The 21,574-nt window shown below is 39.5% G+C and overlaps 1 protein-coding gene across 3 annotated transcripts; it reads right to left on the bottom strand.

The window, feature by feature from the left end:
- Nucleotides 1–312: 312 nt before the first annotated feature.
- CKAP2 (cytoskeleton associated protein 2) lies at nt 313–18,608 on the bottom strand. Of its 3 annotated transcripts, none has more exons than XM_082700670.1 (9): nt 18,428–18,608; nt 17,382–17,463; nt 9,666–9,744; nt 8,688–9,550; nt 8,009–8,213; nt 6,551–6,721; nt 5,116–5,185; nt 2,963–3,209; nt 313–1,827 (listed from the first exon to the last, which is right to left on the bottom strand). In XM_082700670.1, exons 1-9 carry the CDS (start codon nt 18,495–18,497, stop codon nt 1,572–1,574), a joined length of 2,043 nt encoding a protein of 680 aa, XP_082556796.1. In that variant the 5' UTR covers nt 18,498–18,608; the 3' UTR covers nt 313–1,571. The 3 variants fall into 3 exon arrangements, with proteins under 3 accessions (XP_082556796.1, XP_082556794.1, XP_082556795.1); XM_082700668.1 differs by having other exon boundaries at nt 9,666–9,741; nt 18,428–18,600; XM_082700669.1 differs by lacking the exon at nt 18,428–18,608 and adding an exon at nt 17,726–17,967 and having other exon boundaries at nt 9,666–9,741.
- Nucleotides 18,609–21,574: the final 2,966 nt, after the last annotated feature.

Here is a 21,574-nt window from a genome sequence, read left to right as displayed (position 1 = left end):
TATGGCCAAATGAACAACACAGTATACTCACGTTAAAGCCAAGAGTATAAGCCAGCTTGAAGTTTATTTCAAAATGGCATGTTTTGTACCACTCATATGAAGTATGAAAAAAATTAAGATAAAAATTAAGGTAAACCTTTAGATAAATTGATAAATTTTTCAAAAGGAAATATATCTTGAAGCACATATTTAAGTATTAAAAACCCCAAGTCAAATCCAACTATAATGTATTCTAAAAGCAAGGTTCAAATTTATTCACTATAGTTAAACTGCATTTCATATTTGTTGAAATAAATAAATGTCACTAAAACATTGCTATACTGATATATTTATTTATAAATATTAGGAACACAGTTTATAAAAGAATAAGACTCCTCTTTAGAACATAATAGAACAAAGATAGGTGCTATTATACAAATGGTGAATGAGTGAACACAAGACTGTGATTTTCAAGCACATTTATATCACACGCAGTTTTAAAACTATCGAATCTTTGAAACTAGATTGGTAGAGGATGTATTTAAGTATTAGTCTGGAGACTTATAAAACAATTTAAGGGGTGATATTTAATGTGTGGGGAGAAGAAACTGTTTACTGTATATAACTATCATGGTTCAAGGGACAGGACTTAATAGTAAAGTTTTTATTATGTTTTATATTAGTTATTTTAGAAATACTACCTAAATTAGAATGACGTTATATATTCCTTTTCTAATTCCATTCTAATGTCTACAACTGTATCAAATGAAATGAGGAAAGCTAAAGTTTTAACATTTTAGACAGCCAAGTTACAAAAGGAACTAAAGAAACTCAGATTTAAAGTTTCAAATACCTACAGCATTTGGCACATTTTCTTTTTTAATGCAAAGCATTTCCTCTTAGAAATGGGGCATTTAGTGAATTATCTTTTGTGGTGACCTCAGCTACAATAAAAAAGAAACCAACAGTGACCACAGACTCACTAGCATTGATGGGGGAAAGAGCCAAAGCAAGACAGACCACAGCAGTCCAGGTAACAAGAACTGGGTGAAAACGCAAGCTAAGTCTTCCATGTCTTCACTTTTGCAGGGGGTCGCACTACATTGCAATTACTGACTTTCCTACTGATCCAGAATTAAGGAAAGGCAAAAAAAAAAAGTCAGTATTCTGTTAAAAGCTGGCAAGTGTATTATAAAATTTAAGAACATGTGAATTTTAAGAACACGCAAATATAGAAGTCTTATCTCGAACACCCTTTCTGCCACAGCATTACCTATATTTAATGACTAACAAGTTAAGACTATTGAAAGTGAACAAGCCAATATTATGATCAAACCTGTCTCTATTCAAGAAACATAGTAAACTACTTGACAAAATCTACCTTTATTAGAAACTCCCTCTGCTGAGATTGACAAGGTAGGATTAGCTTTCTGTTACATTGAAGGCAATTCCTGCTACAAGGTGAACATCAGTAAAAGAGCTTACTGCGACGAATACTTAGGTACTTGGCCAACTCCCAATAGACATACAAAACCACAAGAAGCCAACAAAAGACCCCAGGAACAACAGAAGCCCCGTTGCTGATCATCACTTTATTTCTCTTGTGCTGTTCCAGTCTCTGAGTACATTGGGCAGAGCGCAGCGTTAGGACGGCACACAAAAGCATCGGTTTCACCTCCCAACTCTGTTAGCTGCTCCAATGAAGACACACATGGGTAATGGTCTTTTAACATATCTGGCAGTTTAGAAGTCTTCTCGTGAATACGTCGAGAACGTCTAACTGGTGTTAGAAACTTTAGCTCTTTAAATGTAGTATCTGTGTTATCAAACTGTATCTTCTTTTTTACACTAAAAAGACACAAAATTATTCCCAGAGTTAAAAAATATTAACATTTTCACTTTGTTCTTTTATGACATTTATCATCCTAGAGCTTATAAAACTATGTGATTGCCTGCCTTATAGAAAAAGAGGTACTGAGAGCTCTTGTAGTTAGGAACTCCTTGTTTTCTTTATTTGTTGTCACAGTTTGTACAAAGTAGATTCTTGAATATCTGTACAATTGGCTAGTTGCTCAATTCCATAACCTACTATTAACAATAACATACGGACATTAAATAAAATGATGTCAAAGTTTTCTTTTACAAAATGGCAATACTTTGGGTAAAAGCAAAGCAAATACGCGAATTTTAAGATTTTATTTACTTGAGAGAGAGGGGTGGAGATAGTATCAGAGGTCGTGGGAGAGAGAGCATGAGTGGAAAGGAGAGGGAGAAGCAGGTTCCACGCTGTGCAGGGAGCCCAATGCAGAACTTGATCCCAGGGCCCTGGTAACATGACCCGAGTCAAAGGCAGATGCTTAACCGACTGAGCCAACCAGGTGCCCCAAATACAGTATTTAAAAGGTAAAGTGTCCAGGGGTGCCTGGGTGGCTCAGTCAGTTAAGCATCCAACTCTTGATTTCAGCTCAGGTCATGATATCAGGGTTGTGAGATCGAGCCCTGTGACAGGGCTCCACACTAGGTACGGAGTCTGCTTAAGATTCTCTTCTCTCCTCTACCCCTTCTCCCCAACTTTTATGCGCTCTCTCTCTCGCTGTCTCTCTCTCTCTCTCTCTCTCACACACACACACAGACACACACACAAAGGTGAAGTGTCCCAATGATATTGATTTGTTTGAAACCATTCTAAGTTGGAAGCTAAAGATTTTTAGATACCATATTTATTATTCTTTTTTTTTTAGATTTTATTTATTTATTTGACAGAGAGAGATCACAAGCAGGCAGAGAGGGAGGCAGAGAGAGAGAGGGAAGCAGGCTCCTCGCTGAGCAGAGAGCCCGATGCGGGGCTTGATCCCAGGACCCCGGAATCATGACCCGAGCTGAAGGCAGAGGCTTTAACCCACTGAGCCACCCAGGCACCCCCCATATTTATTATTCTTAAACATAAAAACCAATCACAGCACATTACATTTTGAAAGTTTACCTTTGTAGGTATGGTGTAGTAGACACGTTATATTTGATTAAGCAACTCCCCCTGGTCTCTGTACTGGGGGTTTTAACATCATTGGTTGGATCTTTTTTGTCATCTTCCTCTTTTTCACAATCTTGAAATACCACATTTCTATTTTTCTTTTCCATTTCTAATCTTCCTGACTCTAGATTAACACCCATATCTTCATTGTCGACTTCTTGAATGTATTCCTTAGTTGCACAAGCCTCAACATTTTCTCCTATGGAAATACATTTATAGATTAAGCTTTTGGTCAAAGTTAAAGAGAAAAATCAGAAGACATTAAAGTTATTCATAGTTGGTCAGATTTTCAAAATAGAAGAACCAAACTGCCATCTCCTACCTGTTACTTTTCCTAAGCCAATACTGCTGACGACTATTAACAAATATTCACTATCACCTGTGGGTTAGGATTGTAGATACAGATAGAAGATTGAAATCATCCCTGTCCTTTAAGTTCACATTTCATGGAAGAGACATGATTGAAAATAATGAAAGCGAGAAAAATTCTATAAAGTTAAGGTAAGAACAAAGGGTTATAGGAACCCATAAAATGGAACAACTACCTTTGCTTGAGGGACAGGTAGAGAGCTAGGGAAAGCTTCACAAATGACATTCAGGCTGGGACTTGATAAACGAGTACTTGATAAGACCAAGGAAGATAATCTTGGTTATAAAGCTTAAAAGGAAATGACCTATTAAGACAACATTAACAGGCCAGAGTGCCTAGAATATAGGGTAATATATGTGGGGAGGAGGTGATAATAGGTAGGAAGGGCTGGATTACAATGAACTTTACATGCAGGAAGTTTGGTTAAAAAAAATTCTTCACTGGAGAAACAGATATAATCAGATTTGACCACTATAAAGGATGGTTTAGAATGGCAAGGAATGAAAAGGAATGATCTGTGATGATAAGAAGACAAATGAGGTTGTCTCTAGGCAAGGTGGGAGAGAGGTAGGCATCAGCAAGAAGGCAGGTTCTAAGTTAGGACTTAATGAATGTATGTGCACATTAGAATGAGTGTGCAGGTATACCGAGGGCATCTCTCATAACATTTCTTTTCTTTTCTTAGATTTTTTTATTTATTTGACAGAGAGAAATCACAAGCAGGCAGAGAGGGAGGCAGAGAGAGAGAGGGAAGCAGGTTCCCCGCTGAGCAGAGAGCCCAATGTGGGGATCGATCCCAGGACCCTGAGATCATGACTTGAGCTGAAGGCAGAAGCTTAACCCACTAAGCCACTCAGGCGCCCCATAACATTTCTTGCTTACGCATCTTCAATGACAGAGGAGTTTCTTTTTTTCCTTTTCTTTTTTGGGAGGAACAGAGGATGGTATGAGGAAGCAATGAGGGAAGACAATGAGATCAAAATACAACATGTTTGATGTGAAATACTTGAGACATCTTGGAAAATCCAGCAAGCTGAAAAGATCTCTAGATTTGACTATTGGGCAATTATTAGAGATTTGCACCAAGAGATGTTTCAGTTATAGGATATATCTGAATCTAGAAAATGTTTACATTTCATATACCTGACAGCTACTGAATCTCTTCCCTCTATCTACTAGCCCTAGCAAAGAGAATTCTTGAATGAGCTTCTCTAGAGCATAGAACAGATGATAGAATTAATAGGTAAAATTTTAGAGATCATCTAATCAAACTGCCTCATTTTTAACACAAGGAATTAAGGCCTAGAGAAGTAAGGTAACTTTCAAAAACACTCAATGATAAATTTGGGTTTTGAACCAAACATCTTTTTTTTTTCCCCAAGATTTATTTATTTGCTAGAGAGAGAGAGAGCGCATGCATGAGCAGGGGGGAGGGACGGTGACAGAGGGAGAAGCAGGCTCCCCGCTGAGCAGGGAGTCCAATGTGGGACCTGATCTCAGGACCCCGAGATCATGACCTGAGCCAAAGGCAGCTGTCTAACTAACTGAGCCACCCAGGCACCCTTGAACCAGACATCCTAATTAAAAATTCTTATACTATATAAGGCCCCTGAATCTCAGAGGTATAAGAGGAGACATAAGAGGAGAGAAACATTCTACAAATTTAAAAAGATAAAAGAAAAATAATTCAAATTTATTAAAATCACAATTTACTTGAAGAAAATTAAAAACTTACCATATTTCACTTTCTCTTGACTCTTCATTGTTAGAATATCTGCAATTGCATGTCGCATCTCTTCAATAGGCTTAATTTTTTTAATGAAGAAAATATAATTTTTATATTCTCAGACATTAACTAGGTTATTCAAGCCAAAAATATTTAAAGCAGTAATTATATTTCATACTTTAAAGATTTTTTTTTTAATTTTTTTTAATTTATTTATTTGACAGAGAGAGAGATCACAAGTAGGCAGAGAGGCAGGCAGAGAGAGAGAGAGAGGAGGAAGCAGGCTCCCTGCTGAGCAGAGAGCCCAATGCGGGACTTGATCCCAGGACCCTGAGATCATGACCCGAGCCGAAGGCAGAGGTTTAACCCACTGAGCCACCCAGGTGCCCCTTTCATACTTTAAAAAGAGGCAAATCATGTGTCTTTTCTCAGAATACTTATTTTGACACTTGAATGTTTGTAAATGACTCTCTTTCCAATTTATAGAATAAAAATGAATACAAGGGGTAGAATTATCAGATTAAAATTCTCCCTGCAATTTTTTCTTAAGCCTCTGGTAATTCTTTTAACTATTTGTCTGATATAAACAAAATTAATGGACAAGTAGCAAGCCAACAATATCAAAGAGCTGATAATATTAATTTAAAGTAAATTTAATATAAAGTTTACTCTTTTTCTCCTACATTCAAGTCCATGGTTAAAGAAAGGAATTTTTAAAAACTCTCTCTGTAAATAATCTCCAAAATCCATTTTTAGGAAACTTGGTCAAAAGGAAACACATTTTATAAATATTTGCCCATAAAAACAAAAAACCCAGCCAAACTGAAAAACCTAGAGATACAATTTATTCTAAACTCAGAGCCTTTTGTACCAATAGAGTAGGAAGAGGGGAGAGGTGTGGTATCAAAGCACTATGGCGCTAGTATGTCAGAGAAACTAGTTTACTGCCATTTTCTATGCATGGGCAGGACCAAACATATGGCATAAAAATGTGAGAACATGTAAGAGCATTCATTAAGAAATGCTCTTCAAGTGAAAGACTTCTTTCACATAGCCACAGAACCTGCTAACATTTTAAAAGTTAATTTAATTCTATTTGCTTTATATTTGTTAAACAAATTTTAATATTAAAAATTCAATTTCCCAGATTTCTTAACTAGAAAATATGCAAAACGACACATGCTAAAATATTTCTTACAGCAAGTTTCATTAAATGTACATTTCAGTGTATACCCGTCTTCGAAGGTCTGATTATCACTATTTCATGAGCAAGTTTTAGAATGTTGAGAAACAGCTTTTATAACATGCGATCACTGTGGTCTTTAAACATTCATTACTACTACATATGGAACCACAATTTTATCAAGTTATGTTGTGATGTGCTCCAAAATAGCTCTGAATCCTTTACGCTGTATTAGTAAAGATCGGTAAGTTTTAATCTTACCTGAGCTCCTGCCAAAATAGCTTTCTCATAGATTGTGATAATATTTTCAATAGGACTTGTGAGTGGTTCAATACGTACAAGGCATATCCAATATTTAACAAGTTTTTTGGCATCTGGAATATTTTTAATCAGGTCATTCAGTATGACCAACATTTCTTCTTTTGGGCATCCCTAAAACAGCAAGAAGTGAAGTGACATCCTTTAGCCTCTGAACTATGAACAATTAAATAAGTGTACTATAAGATCTATATCTTGCTATATACACTTGCTATAAGTAAGTGTACGATCAAGACCAATGATAAGAAAAGAAAAGGTGACAGAAAATTATTCATAAGAATATTCAGTATTCTTTTCCTTACTCCAGCTTACTCTGAATGGGTAGTAAAAAGCCTATTAGTCATAAGTACAAAGTATGAAAACAATGAAATACTAGTTGAGAAAAATATTAGGCAAAAATAGTCACACACACACAAATGACTAACACTTTACTTTGCCTTGACGATTATCCTTTAATACATTGTGGGATTCCATTTAATATTTGATTTGGAATTTTGCAACTACCAAATGTTTATGTGGGGGGAATAGCTTGCAGGTTTTTAAAAAGAGTCTTTGTCAGTTCTTGATATTAAGGTTAAAATGAATCTGTAATCGTTGAAGTAAGTTAAGAGCTATATATAGATGGTAACACAGAGAACTTCCACAGAATCAGTGACAAACCCCAGCTGAGCAAAAATAAGAATATAATCAGGGAAACTCTGGTCCTAATTTTCACTGGTCTTTAAAAATCACAAAAAGCTTACAGACACTCATGAAGCCCAGAGTAAGGTTTGAAATCATACTCTCCATATTCAGTCTTGTTACGGATCTTAGACACCTTGGGTGACCAAATCAAGATTTTAAAAAGTAGTCAGGAAATAAAGGATACATTCTGAAGTTATTATACTCTGTAGGATTTTGGTCCAAACAGTGAAACTCTACAATAAGTTTAAGATCATGATGATGTTGGTTTCAATTAATGGAATTTTGTTTGCAAATACTTTAGTTAACTTGAATTTAATCTGTGATAATGACCCACGAATTTAGGTTGCTAGTCTTTGATAAAATATGTAATGAGTAGAAAAAATAATGTGTGAATATGCTGAAGGAATGTAAAAAATAGAAGTATCAGAGTGAATATCCACCCCAGCCCATTCTATATTAACATCTTAGAGGAATACCATATTTATAAATTAAAAAAAAAATCAAGTAAAAAACCTAGTTATCCCTTTGATACATTTATATATCCTCAATGAAAATGCAGTCCATTAAAGCCTAAAGAGAATCTCACAAATAACACTGAGTCTACGTAACATCACTAACACATTACGTAGTCAAAAGAGTGACAAGGTAATTTAGTAAGAGAACATTTATAAGATAATTTACAAACTATAAACTACTACACAAATATAAGGACTATACCTCATTAATCAGGTTTAAGCATTCTGAAAATGTCTTGTTTACTTTTTCAGTAAATAATCTTTGTTCATCTTCTTCTACCATGGTTGTCCAAAAGGACCCGACCGAGTTTTCATTCTGCCCTCCAGGCTCAGGCTGGGTAACCACTGCGCTAGGAGGCCTTTTCAGCACTTTTCTTTTGCCAGCTCTCCACTCGCTCAGACGAGCTCTACAGTTAGAAGCAGGATATAAGCGTTACCTGTGCTACTGATGGTAGAATTCTGCCAGACAGAGAAGTTAAAAAATAACTCAGGTCTTTAAGCAGTTCCACACCCCAGGCCCACACATTAAGTTCCCAAGTTCAAAGAAAAAGAAATCAATGTTCATTACATGCTCAAACACCCCAAGACTGTGTTTTTAAATGGAGAGGTTATAAGACATTTCCCAACTGTATTAAGTATCTCAGATTACAGCAACCTAATGAAACACACTTAAGCACATTAGCTTAGGTCACCTCTGCTCCACCACTGGATAAATTTACTCCACCACTGGATAAATCTGCCTACAACAGAGGATATTACACACACACACACACACACACACACACACACACACAAATTCTAGTACCTTCTTGGAGATTATAAGCCGCATGCACAAGTGGCACTCTACTGAAAACTAAGCCTATAAAATGAAATCAACTTACTTTCTCTCTTCTGCTGTTTCTTTGGGCCGGGCCGACCTATCAAGAGTTGCTTTTGCTATAGTGTGTCTGCGGGGGTCAATGCTTTTTGATTTCTGTACCAGTTTGGTGTTAGAAGACAAAGCAGGCCTGGCTACAGTTTCAGAGGTCAAGCTTCTTGCCAGTGTCTTCCTTCTCTCTAAATCCTGAGCACCGGTTTTGGCACTAGATGAAACCGTGTTTGAGTGCAGTAATTCTTTCTCCCGAGGCCCTTTCCGGATTGTAACATTGGCGGTGGTTCTCCCAAGGCCCTGTTTCACAGCGTCCTGGGCGCTGTCACGGTGACTTCTGATAGGAGGCCGCCCCAGCTGTCTGTCCTGAGATGCTGTGCTCCCAAATTTAGTGGTGGTCACTGTGTTCAGGGCTCTATCACTTCTCACCGTCGCACCTCGGGTATCTGCAGGCAGAGGTTCTGGGGCTTTAGGGACAGTGGCTGAAGGTTTCTTCATTGTTGCAGAACTCTCATCTCTGACTGGCAGGGGCTTTCTAAATGAATTAATCTTAGACTGAACAATTTGGCCACGGTAAGACCCAAGCACAAGCTTCTTGGACGTGTTAGCATCTTGCTTTGGTTTTTCTGTGGATACCTGTTTCTTTTTATTGTTGTTTTTAAGATGAAACACTTGGCTTAATGTCATGTGTTGACTTTGAGGGTCATCTTTAATTGGTACGGACTGTCTCATTTGATTATTATCCTCAAAATTATGTGTGTCAGTTGCTATTGTTGAATTGGTTGATTTATTAGAAGGTCTTAAAGGACTACAATTTTTTCCCGTTGTTATATGATTTTTGTTCCCAGGAGGTCTACTGACATTTTCTTTACCAGCCTAAAAGAGTGATTTCAGACAAATAAGTCTTTCAGAACTCATTTCTTTAAGAGTTTAGGAAGGAGAAAGGGGGAGGGGAAAGGACAATTTAGGAGGGCTATAATCCATATCTTACCATTTTTGTTTCAAATTTCAGAACTTTTGTCTCTTCGTGGACCTGGCCCTCAGAGTTCATCACTTTCTGGTCTCTACTACTTTAAGAAATAAAAAAAGGAAAAAAAAAGTTTAACCATGTATCAAGGAAGTTTTTGCTTTGCGGGGGAGGGATGGAAGAATATTAACAATCATCTGACTTCATAATTTTAAATTGAGGCCAGAATGGAGCTGAGTTTTATGTGTCCTTTTTCTTTATTACAGGGTGGACTTAACAGTATAAAGAAGATAGCTGAGGAATTTAAAGATATTTTCTTAAAAATCTTAACAACTCCCCTACACAGAATATGTGAACACTTGATAATCTCATTCCAAAACATTCTTCCTAGTCACTCAAATAAGTCCTCAAAATCTTTATTAAGCAACATTTTCTTTGGTTAGTTTTAAGTACTTAGTAAAGGACGTACAGTGAAAATTTTTTAAATATAGGCCCTCTTCAAGTAAGTGGTTTGAGGAAAACTGGACAGCGTCAAGGAAAAGAATTAAACTGGACTAATTTATTACATCATTCACAAAAATAAACTCAAAATGCATTAAAAATCTAAATATAAGACCTGAAACCATAAAACTTCTATAAGGAAATAGAGGCAGTAAACTCCTGGACATCAGCCTTAGTCATAATTTGCTGGGAGTCTCCCCTCAGGCAAAGGAAAGAAGAGTAAAAATAATGGGGACTACATCGAGCTAAAAAGCCTTTGCACAAGAAAACCATCAACAAATGAAAAGGTGGGGCACCTGGGTGGCTCAGTCAGTTAAGCCTCCAACTCTTGATTACAGCTCAGGTCATGATTTTGGGATTGTGAGATGGAGCCAGTCCCGCCCCTGCCAGCCCTGCGTTGGGTTCTGTACTAGGTGTGGCGGCTGAAGAAGATTCTCTTTCTCCCCCTGCCCCAACTGGCTCTCTCTCTCTCTCACACACACACACACACACACACTCTCAAAAAAAAAAAAGGCAATCTACTAAATGATAGAAGTTATTTATAAGTAACATATCTGATAAGGGGTTAATTTCCAAAATTCATAAAGAACTCTGACAACTCAACATGAAGAAAACCCAATTAAAAAGTGGGCAGAGGACTTATACAGACATTTTTCCAAACACATACAGATGGCCAACAAACTCATGTAAAGATGCTCAACATCACTAATCATCAGTAGAATGTAAATCAAAACCACAATGAGATATAACGTCACACCAGTCAGAATGGCTAGGATTCTTTTTTAATTTTGAGAGAGAGTGCACATGCATGAACATGAAGGGGGTGGGGTAAAGAGAGAGAGAGAGAGAGAATCTCAAGCAGACTCCTTGCTGAGTGCAGGGCCGGAAGTGAAGCTCAATCTCACAACACTGGGATCATGATCTGAGCTGAAATCAAGAGTCAAATGTTTAACCAATTGAGCCACAAAAGTGCCCTGAGAATGGCTAGTATTAAAGAAACAAAAAAAAAAAAAAAAAACAAGTGTTGGCAAAGATATATATAGAGAAAAAGGAGCCCCTGTGCACTGAAAATATAAATTGGTGTAGTCAGTGGAAAATAATATAGAGGGTCCTCAAAAAATTGGAAATAAAGGGGCACCTGGGTAGCTCAGTGGGTTGGGGCCTCTGCCTTCAGCTCAGGTCATGATCCCAGGGTTCTGAGATTGAGCCCCGCATCGGGCTCGCTGATCAGTGGGGAGCCTGCTTCCTCCTCTCTCTCTGTCTGCCTCTCTGCCTACTTGTGATCTCTGTCAAATAAATAAATAAAATATTTTTTAAAAAATTGGAAATAGAAATACCAGATGATCCAATACTTTCTCTTCTGGGTATTTACGTGAAGAAAATGAAAACAGTAATTCAAAAGATATATCCACTCCTGTGTTTATTGCAGCATTATTTATAATAGCCAAGATACAGAAGTAACCTAAGTGTCTATTGATAAATTAATGGATAAAGAAGATGTGGTATAGGGGTGCCTGCGTGGCTCAGTCAGGTGAGCGGCTGCCTTTGGCTCAGATCATAGATCCCAGAGTCCTGGGATTGAGCCCCACATCAGGCTCCCTGCTTGGCGGGGAGCCTGCTTCTCCCTCTCCCTTTGCCTACCGCTCTGCCTACTTGTACTTTCCATCTCTCTTGTCAAATAAATAAATAAAATCTTAAAAAAAAAAAAAGACAACTGGAGAAAGACAAACACATGATTTCACTTCTATGTGGAATCTTAAAAACAAAAACAAAAACAATAGAAACAGACTCAAATACAGAGAACTGATCTTTGCCTGAGAGGAAGGCAGTGAGGGGGTGGGAGAATGAAATAGGTGAAGGGAGTTAAGAAGTACCAACTTCTAGTTATAAAATAAGTAAGTCATGGGGATGAAAAAGTATAGCATAGGGAATACAGTCAATAATATAGTAACTTTGTATGGTGACAGAAAGTAACTACACATGCTTTTGGAAAGTATTTAATGTTTACAATTGTCAAATCATTATGATGTACAGATAAAACTAATATTATAGGTCCCCTATAATTTAAATAAAAAGAATAAAAGAAAAAAAAATAGCCTTCCCAAAAGAAATCTAAAAATTTCCATACACACTCACAGCCCAATCTATATTGAGTTTTATAATATACCTCAATAATATAAATTGTTATATCTGTTCACTCCTTGAACAGATATATACTGGTTTGGACAGGCCATGAGATTCTCTTAACAAGTCATTATAACAGTCTGTATTACATTAAGAAAAGAAAAACAGGCTCAATTAGACACGCCATTGAATCTAAGACAGATTCCCAGTTCAAAGATGCTAAAATGTAAAAAAAAAAGAAAACAAAGTGTCTATTTTAGAATGAACAAAACTTATCTCTATAATCGACAATCTGGGTTATATTGCTTTTCCCATCTGTTTGCTCAGTCTGCTTGGACAAGGGGGAAGAACTAGGACATAGCTTGTACTAGCCATTTTGTACGATGGCAGAGAAGAGTCAATACGCATCATTGAACAGAGCAATGTCTCCCCAGTTTAAGCCCCTGCATTCACTACCTGAGGCAAATACTCCTCTGACGGTTCACTGGTCTGCAACCAGGTGTGGGGTGGGAGACGGTGCTCAGGGTCAACCTGTCAGGTCCTCCCGATGTGGCACCTTAACTAATCAGACCCCCTGTATTATACCTGGGCGTACAGCATACTATGATGTTACCTCAGAGAAAATCAGAAGCAATCTTAACAAGAATTAGCCCTTCTTTCTCCCAGCGAAGCCTGCCAGCCTATCTGCCTCTGTCCCCAGATATTCTGCCTTCCTTCCGGTCTATGCATGAACTGACACCATGCTGACCCATGGGCAGACTCTCCATTTGTGCTCTCCAACTTGCCCACTCAGGATCTTTGTTCTTTGATTTGCTCTTTCTTCTGCATCATTAACTTTCCCCTCTACTACACATCACTCCCATGAGCATATAAACACAATCTATTTTACCTCATTTTAAAAGCCTTAAACCTAACGTTCCCCCTTTTCAGCTCCTGCCTCATTTCTCTTTGTTTTACACCCAAACTCCTCAAAAGCCTGTATTTATACACACTGTCTCCATGTTGTGACATTCCATTCTCTCCCCAGCCCACGCCTATTAGGAGCGTATCCTCAACACTCCACTGGAGACTCCTCATGTCATCTGCTTCCATGTTTCTACAACTCATGGGGCAATTCCGTTTTCCCCTTACTGAACCTAAGCAGCATTTGACACAGGCAGACATTCTTCTTTCCTTTGACACTTTCCTCGCTTGGCTATGGATCACCACTTCTTCTACCTTTCCTCCTACCTCAGCTGGTCCACTTCGATTAGGTCTATCTTCTTCCTAACCTCTGAGCTAGGGCTCAAAGCTGCATTTCAGTTTTAAAAATTTCTAGGGGCACCTAAGTGGCTCAGTCAGTTAAGCATCTGCCTTTGGCTCAGGGCATGATCACAGGGTCCTGGGATCAAGCCCCATGTTGGGCTTCCTGCTCAATGCGGAGTGTGCTTCTCCCTCTGCCTCTTGCCCCCTAACCCCCCCGCCCCACAGTTTGTGCTCTTGCTCTTGCTCACTTTCTCTCTCAAAAAAATAAATAAAATCTTTTAAAAAAATGATTAAATTTTAAATTTTTCTTCTGCTTATTTTAGTTTTATACTTCTCAGGATCTCCTCCTTGTCTGTCTGTGCTAACAGAATTCTAGTACTTAGTCTTGAAATTGCTAGCTTATAAAATTTCAGGATATGGAGAATCTACTTTATTCACTTATCCAGTATAGGAGAGTTATATGAAAATATGTTCTGTCCCATTCTGTCTTGTTATGATAAAACTGCCCTCACAAGAGTTATCTAAACAAAGGAATCTTAAAATACCCACCCTAGAGACTGTAAAATAGAATGATTTAATTTTGAAAAGCTAAAACTCTGATTAGTTGTCTATTTAACAATTTGTTGCTCAAATAACAATATTTAAGATGACATCTGTTTTTTGAAAGGAATAAATATAGTACTTGTGAGATTTCTTGGTAAAGCCAGAAGAATTTCAGAATTTTCTTATCTTCTCACTGTGTATAAAAGTATTATAAATTCCATGGCCCAGCTGAATTCCTTATTCAAATAAGTAGTTGAGAATTATGCTCTTACTTGAATTACTATTCTCTTTATTCGTTCTCTAGTAATCTTATGCTACCTCAAAGTTTTAAATAAATATCATCTACAAACTGATAATTCCCAAGTTTAAATCTCTGGTCTCAATCTCAACCCAGCCTTTCAGACGTAACTATTTGGCATTTCCACTTGGATGTCCTGTTGGTACCTCAAACTGAGCACGGTCAAATCAAAGTTCCTGATTCCCCCATTCCTCCCTCCGTCTTTCCCTTCTAGACATATGATACCACTATCCACTCAGTTATTCAAATAAAAAATCTAGGATCACTTTCTGTTTTAAATGAAGAAATGCAGGATTTGTACAAGAAAATGTAAAGCACTTAAAGTAAGCTATTAATGTAAAATTAAAAAGAATTTTTAAAAATTTGGAAATAATGTCAAACTCAAAGTTGCAAAATTACAATAGTTCAAAGTATATTCCCATACTTTTTACCCAGATCTGCATGGTGTTAACCTTTTATTCCACTTGCATTATCATTTGCAGTGTTTCTGAACATGTGTAGGTGTGGAGTACATGCAATTTTTTCTTCCTGAACCTTTAAAGTTAAGATATATACATGAATACCTTTAAACCCTAAAAGCTTCCATGTTTATTTCCTAAAAATAGTGACGTTCTCTTACATAACTACATTAGTTATCAAATTCAACTTGACATACCCCTTAATCTATTATTTATATTCTAGTTGAAAACTGACCTAATAATGTCTTTTCTAACATTTCCCCCTCCACAGTAGGACATAGTATAAGGATCAGGTATTGGATTGAGCGGTCGCTCTTAATCTGGAACATTCAGGGTCCTCTTAAAGGGCACTCTTTCTTTCACATCCCATCCATACCTAACCCATCAGCAAGCCCTATCACCTGTACCTCCTAAATATAAGCACCATCTGACCACTCTCAACCACAAGGAAGGGTAGGAAGCATTTGCAAAGACAAAATATAGCAATAACTCTTTGGAGAAACTAAAGAAACCAGGAGTAAGAGTAACTCAAGAACCGGTGCTCTGTGTATAAAGCCACTGAGAGATCGTGAAATAATAGCTACTGCTTGTTGGGCTCTCTCTATATACCAGGCATAGTACAATGCATTCACTATCTCATCTGATCCCCAAGAACCACACATTACTATCTCATTTTAGTATAAATAAATGGACTCAAAGAAGCCAGGTTAACTCCCCTGAGGTTACACAGTTGTAGTGCCAGACTTGGAGTCCAGCCCTTAACACTCTAAAGCCGATGCTCTTAGAATGCCAGAAAGAGTCTAAAGGATGTGACTAACAGTTAGCTCTAGAGGGGGCATCTGATCTTCTGCTTTATATACTTTCATGGGGCTTCCTTCCAGCCACAACCATATGCTATTTGTTTTTAAATTTTATTATTATTTTTTTTTAAGATTTTATTTATTTATTTTTTGAGAGAGAAACAGTGAGAGAGAGCATGAGCTAGGAGAAGGTCAGAGAGCGAAGCAGACTTCCCATGGAGCTGGGAGCCTGATGCGGGACTCGATCCCGGGACTCCGGGATCATGACCCGAGCCGAAGGCAGTCGTCCAACCAACTGAGCCACCCAGGCGTCCCTTGTTTTTAAATTTTAACAAAATAACACCAATAACACCAATAAGAACCCAATGGATCTCTAAACATCTAAGGAGAGTAACCTCTCAAAGAATAACCATTCATGCCCCGCCCCCCTCTCTCCCACACACACAGTAAAAACCTTACTAAATTAAGACTGACCTTTGTAGCACTGCATAAATCATAAGTCAATATTTTGATATATACAAGCACTTTGTTTTTAAAATTAATTGTTTCATCTTAGAGTATGAGTTAATATACACAGGAAGCAATGCTGTGCTATCCAAGAAAGTAAGGCTAGTGAGCACTTGAAATATGGTTAGTCCAAATTGATGTGTGAAAGTGTAAAATACACACCAAGATTTTGAAAACACAGTACCAAAAAAGGATATAAAATGTCTCAATAACTTTTAAGAATTACATGTTGAAATTATAACATGGGGTATATTGGACTAAATGTTATTACGATTCATCTTTTAAAAACAATTTTCAGAGGGCATATGGGTGGCCCAGTCGGTTAAACTCAGATTATTATCTCAGGGTCCTGGGATTGAGCCCCACCACAGGCTCCAAGCTCAGCAGGAAGTCCGCTTGCCCCTCTCCCTCCACCCATCCCCCTGCTGGTGCTCTCTGTCTCTCCCAGATAAACAAATAATATAGATATTTTTAAATATAAACAATTATATCAAAAACTATTGATATACTGTATGTTCACTAACTATACATAATATGTATATATATATAAATAAAAACTTCCCCAAAATGGCAACTAGAATTTTTTTTAAGATTTCATTTAGGGGCGCCTGCGTGGCTCAGTTGTTAGATGTCTGCCCTGGACTCAGGTCATGATCCCAGAGTCCTGGATTAAAGCCCCGCATGGGGCTCCCTGCTCAGCAGGAAGCCTGCTTCTCCCTCTCCCTGCTTGTGTTCCCTCTCTCACTGTGTCTGTCTCTGTCAAATACATAAAACTTTAAAAAAAAAAAAAAAAGATTTCATTTATTTATTTGAGAGAGACAGCAAGAAGAGAATACAAGCAGAGGATAGGAAGAAGCAGACTTCCCGCTGAGCAGGCAGCCAGATGCCTGGCTCAACCCCAGGACCCTGGGATCATGACCCTGAGCCCAAGGCAGACACTTAATGACTGAGCCACCCATGTACCCCTAGGGAAAAAAAATATTAAGATTCATTTATTTAAGAGAGAAAAAGAGCCAACTAGGGAAGGGCCAGGGAGAGGGAGACATGCAGACTCCCCGATGAGAGGGGAGCTGGAAGCGGGGATCAATCCCAGCACCCTAAGATCTGACCTGAGCCAAAATCAAGAGCAGGGTACTTGAACCCACCGAGGCACCCAGACACGCCAAAAATTTTAAATTACAGTACAACTGTGACTCCCATCACATTTTTATTAAACAGCTCTGATACAATTTTATAGATCTGAAACGAGAAATTTTGACCTCACCTGGGTATGTGATTTTCCTGTTTGTATGCAAAAAAAGTTTTTCTTTTTAATATATGTTCCTTGAGTTTTTGTCTTCTTTGTTCTAAACAACAAAAAAGCAACAAGTCAACATTTGTTACAATAACAGCAAATAAATATTCACTAAATGAACATCTTCAAAAAATGTTCTTCTAGAGATCAGACTTTAAACACAACAGAAAATTTCCCAATTCAGTACTGACTTTGAAAAATAATCCCATTTTTAAGAGGTCGTTACTATAAAAGGTCCCTACAACCTCTGCACAAGAATCACATTCTCTTTTGTCTGAAAGTGAAAAATCTGGAGGACATCATTTTCAACTTACGGTTACTGAAAGCCAAGCTTTAAGACACTGAACAGCAGAGTCGAGACACTAGACTCCAAGTTCTAATTTACCAGAACTGGATTGGGTCTGAGTTTCTTTCTTCTGTACTCCCATGTGCAGGACCAAGAACTAACCATATTATTTCTGAAGACCCAGTCCACCCTGGATATAAAGTCGATTGCGTTAAATTTGAAGCATCCGACAATGCAATCCCACCTCTCCCAAAAACTAGCTCCCCACACAGCCCGCGGGAGCGCCCTGCGCAAGCGCATTCGGCCCTCGAGCTGGGCGCGGCCCCGCCCCCCGCAGGTCCCGAGTCCCCAACCCCCGGGGGCTGGCAGGAGTGCCTCGCAGCCTCCCTCGCTAAACGGACTCGTCCACGCCTGGCCCATCTCCGCCACCAGAAGGTCACGCCCGGCCAGTAACCACCGCACGTGAGGCGCTCAGCCCCGCACACTAACACAGGACAGGGCACCGCTCTGGTTGTCCATTTCGCTCCTGCTGAGAATGAGGCTGTGAGAGGCCGAGCGATCTGCCCAGGCTTCTCACACAACGGGTAGGGGCTGAAGCTGGTCGGCGGACTCGAGGTCCTGGCCGCTATATCCGAGCGACCCCCTCCCCCACGGTCACCCCCCGACCCCCGTCCCCTCGGGCAAACGAGGCACCTGGGGGTCGCACCGCTCCAGCCACCGCGACCCTCACCTCTGAACGCGGGCTGAGCCCTCTGGCTCGGGGGCAGCTGCAGGTCCTGAGGCACGGCTGGGGTGCTCATGGCCGCTACCGAAGGGGGCCGCGTCTCACCTCTGACAGTCCCGGACTGCGCAAGCCAAGGCCGTCGCACACAGAGCACGCCGCCCGCCCCGCGGTAGAAGGCGCGGCGTGAATTGAATGAGCCAATGGGCGCCGAGAGGCGGAGCCTGGGCGGCGGGGGCGGGCCGTGCGTCTGCCAGTTTCGGTTAGGGCCGCCCAGCTGAGTGCCCTGGCTGGCGGGACTGGTCAGCTGTTTCCGCTTGAGCTTGCGACCTTGGGGGTACTGGACCTGCCAAGTCCCTGCTGTGAGGCAGATAGGACTCGTCTGAACGCTCACGGGGCGTGGGGGAAGGCAGGCTCGAGAAGTGTTTGGCCGCGCACATTAACCGTGTGTTCCTTGAGGAGGCTGTGAGCACAGACTGCTGTACCCAGAGCAGGTGTATTTCCCTTTCCCCAACTTGACTTCGTGGCCATATGACAGCTAGGAAGAGGGTCTGTGGGACTGCTGACAACACTGACTCCTCCTTTGGCGGAGCATCCTGTTTATGCCCACGCAATGACTTCCCTCCGATTCGTGTTCCAGGCCCCTGGAGGTTAATGTAGGCCTGGACCAGAATGCGAGGTTTGTTCTGATCGTCCCTGGAGTGGGGCACTTTAAGTAAACCAGTATGGATGACAGAGCAACAAAAGGTGTCACTTTAGGTAACTTGTTTGAGCCTGGTTTTGAGCATGGAGGCAGAACCAGAAGGATACAACTTCTGTACCTCCTGCACAGGTCTGAGAGCCTCCAGAGCTGGCTCCCAACGGTCAGTTCTTCCTGTCTTTCTGTGCTATTTTCCTAAAGGCACGTATGGTAGCATCTTGCTAATGAGGAAGTTAGTTTGGGATGTTCTGTTGTTTTTTTCTTGATGAAATGTGAAGTATAACGTTGTGTGACTTTGCCTGCACTCGAAGCCAGGTCTGGTAGAACCAAGAGCCAAACAGCACCAATCACCATACCTAAACCAAACCAAACACTGCTGCTTGCACATTACTGTTAATATTGTCTATTATCTACCAAAGTTTCATCAGACAGGCTGGGTAACCACGGATTCCCATTAAGTGACAGAGAACAAAATAGAATGTAAAAAAAGAAGTGACTCAAGAATCTCTAAACCATTATGCTAAGGAAAGCCAGCCACCAAAGGTCACACATATGGTATGATTCCATATGAAACATCCATAATCGATAAATCCACAGTGAAATGACACAGATTGGTGGTTGCCAGAGGCTACAGGTAGGTGCAAATGGGAAGAGAGCACCGAGCTGTTCACTTTAAAAGAATTATTTTATGTTATGTAAATTTCAGTATTTTTGTAAATGGGCATCGTTAAAAATAGTGACTCAAAGAAAACAGTGGAGAGCTCAATAGGCTGAGATGGTGGGTAGAAAATCCTACAAAACTGCTAGGTTTTCCAACATGGCAATTCCCTTTCCATCTCCAGACTCACCCACTCCAAGAATGCTGTCTTTTTAAAGACACTGTTTGAAATATCATCATCGCACAATTGTTGGAGGGAAGGCAGACGATTCTCTAAAAGATCCAAGGGAGGACTTTCTTTGCCAACACAGCTGACATTTAACTGCAGCCACCTGGAGTATAGCTGATCAGCTTCCTGTGAAACAGGGAGAGCACCTGTGAGAGAACAGGATGCGACTATCCAAAGAACAGAAGGAAGACAAAGGCCGGGTAAGGACAGGAAGTCTGGGAAGAAAGGAGCCTAAAGAAAGAGGTAATGGTCCAATGTTAGGCACTGAAGAGGTGTAGTAAGATTGGGACTGAAAGGAACCATTGGATTCAGAAGCTAAGAGGTTCTGGCAAAAATACTCTGTGGACAAGTACAAGATATTGCTGAGAGAAATTCAAGAAACCCTAAATAAATGGAGAGATGAGATGCTTATTATCAGAAGACCCTATGTTGTTAAGATGTCCATTTTCTCCAAGTTGAGCTGTTCAAGCCCATCCCTATCAAAATCCCAGAAGACCTTTCTATAGACATTGACAGATTCTAAAGTTTAAATGGAAATGCAAAGGATCTAGAGAAGCAAAAAAATTTTGAAACAGAACAAAGTCAGAGGACTAACACTACCTGATCTTCAAGATGTATTATAAAGCCACAGTAATCAAGACAGTATAGCTGGCTTGGTGGAAAGAAAAGGAAAGCAATGGAATATAGGGAATATAGTAGAGACGCCAGAAACCTACTTGGGCCTCTATTGTCACTTGATTTTCCACAAAGTTTCTAAGATTACTCAATGGAGGAGAAGGATGATCTTTCCAACTAATACCAGTACAGAGACAACTGTATGTCCACATTGAAAATGTTAACCATGTCCCTTAACTCACCCCTTATACAAACAAAATAAACCTCAAAATGGAATGTAGACCTAAATGTAAGAACCCAAACTACAAAATCTCCAGAAGAAAAATCTTAGTGACTTTGTGTTAGGCAATGCTTTCTTAAATAGGAGACAGCACAAACTATAAAAAAAAAAGTACCCTGGATTTCATTAAAATTAAAACCTTTTGCTCTTCAAAAGTCACTTTAGAAAACTAAAAAACAAACTGCAGAGCAGGAGAAAATGTTTGCAAAGCATATTTAATAAAGGACTTCACCAGAATGTGTAAGCACTCTTACAACTCAATTTTTTCAATGTGAAAAAAAAAAATTGCACTTCACCAAAGAAGATAAAAGAAACCAAAAATAAGCACAAAGCAGATATCTACCATCCTTAGTCATCAGAAAAATACAATTAAAATCACAAATACCATTCACTTTGTACTCACTAAAATGGCTAATACTTAAAAGATAGATAATACTAAGCTTTGCCAAGGAACTGGAACTCTCATATGGTTGTACCCAAGTTTTCGCATCTGAGAGACCACCAGGGAGCCCAGCACCGATGCAATCTCATGAGGGTTTATTTGACAAGCTTAAGCTTGGGCCCAAGTATACCCAACACAGCGGAGTAGGGACTTGGACCCCGAGCCAGATTATAGTCAGAGTTTTTAAAGGCAGACTAGGGGTGGACTCAGCGGTGGGTGAGGACAAAGGGGG

This window comes from Mustela nivalis, assembly GCF_964662115.1.
Source record: "Mustela nivalis genome assembly, chromosome: 15".
NCBI lineage: Eukaryota > Metazoa > Chordata > Mammalia > Carnivora > Mustelidae > Mustela > Mustela nivalis.
Note: the sequence above shows the minus strand (reverse complement) of the source record. Positions and strands in the feature narration are given on the sequence as shown.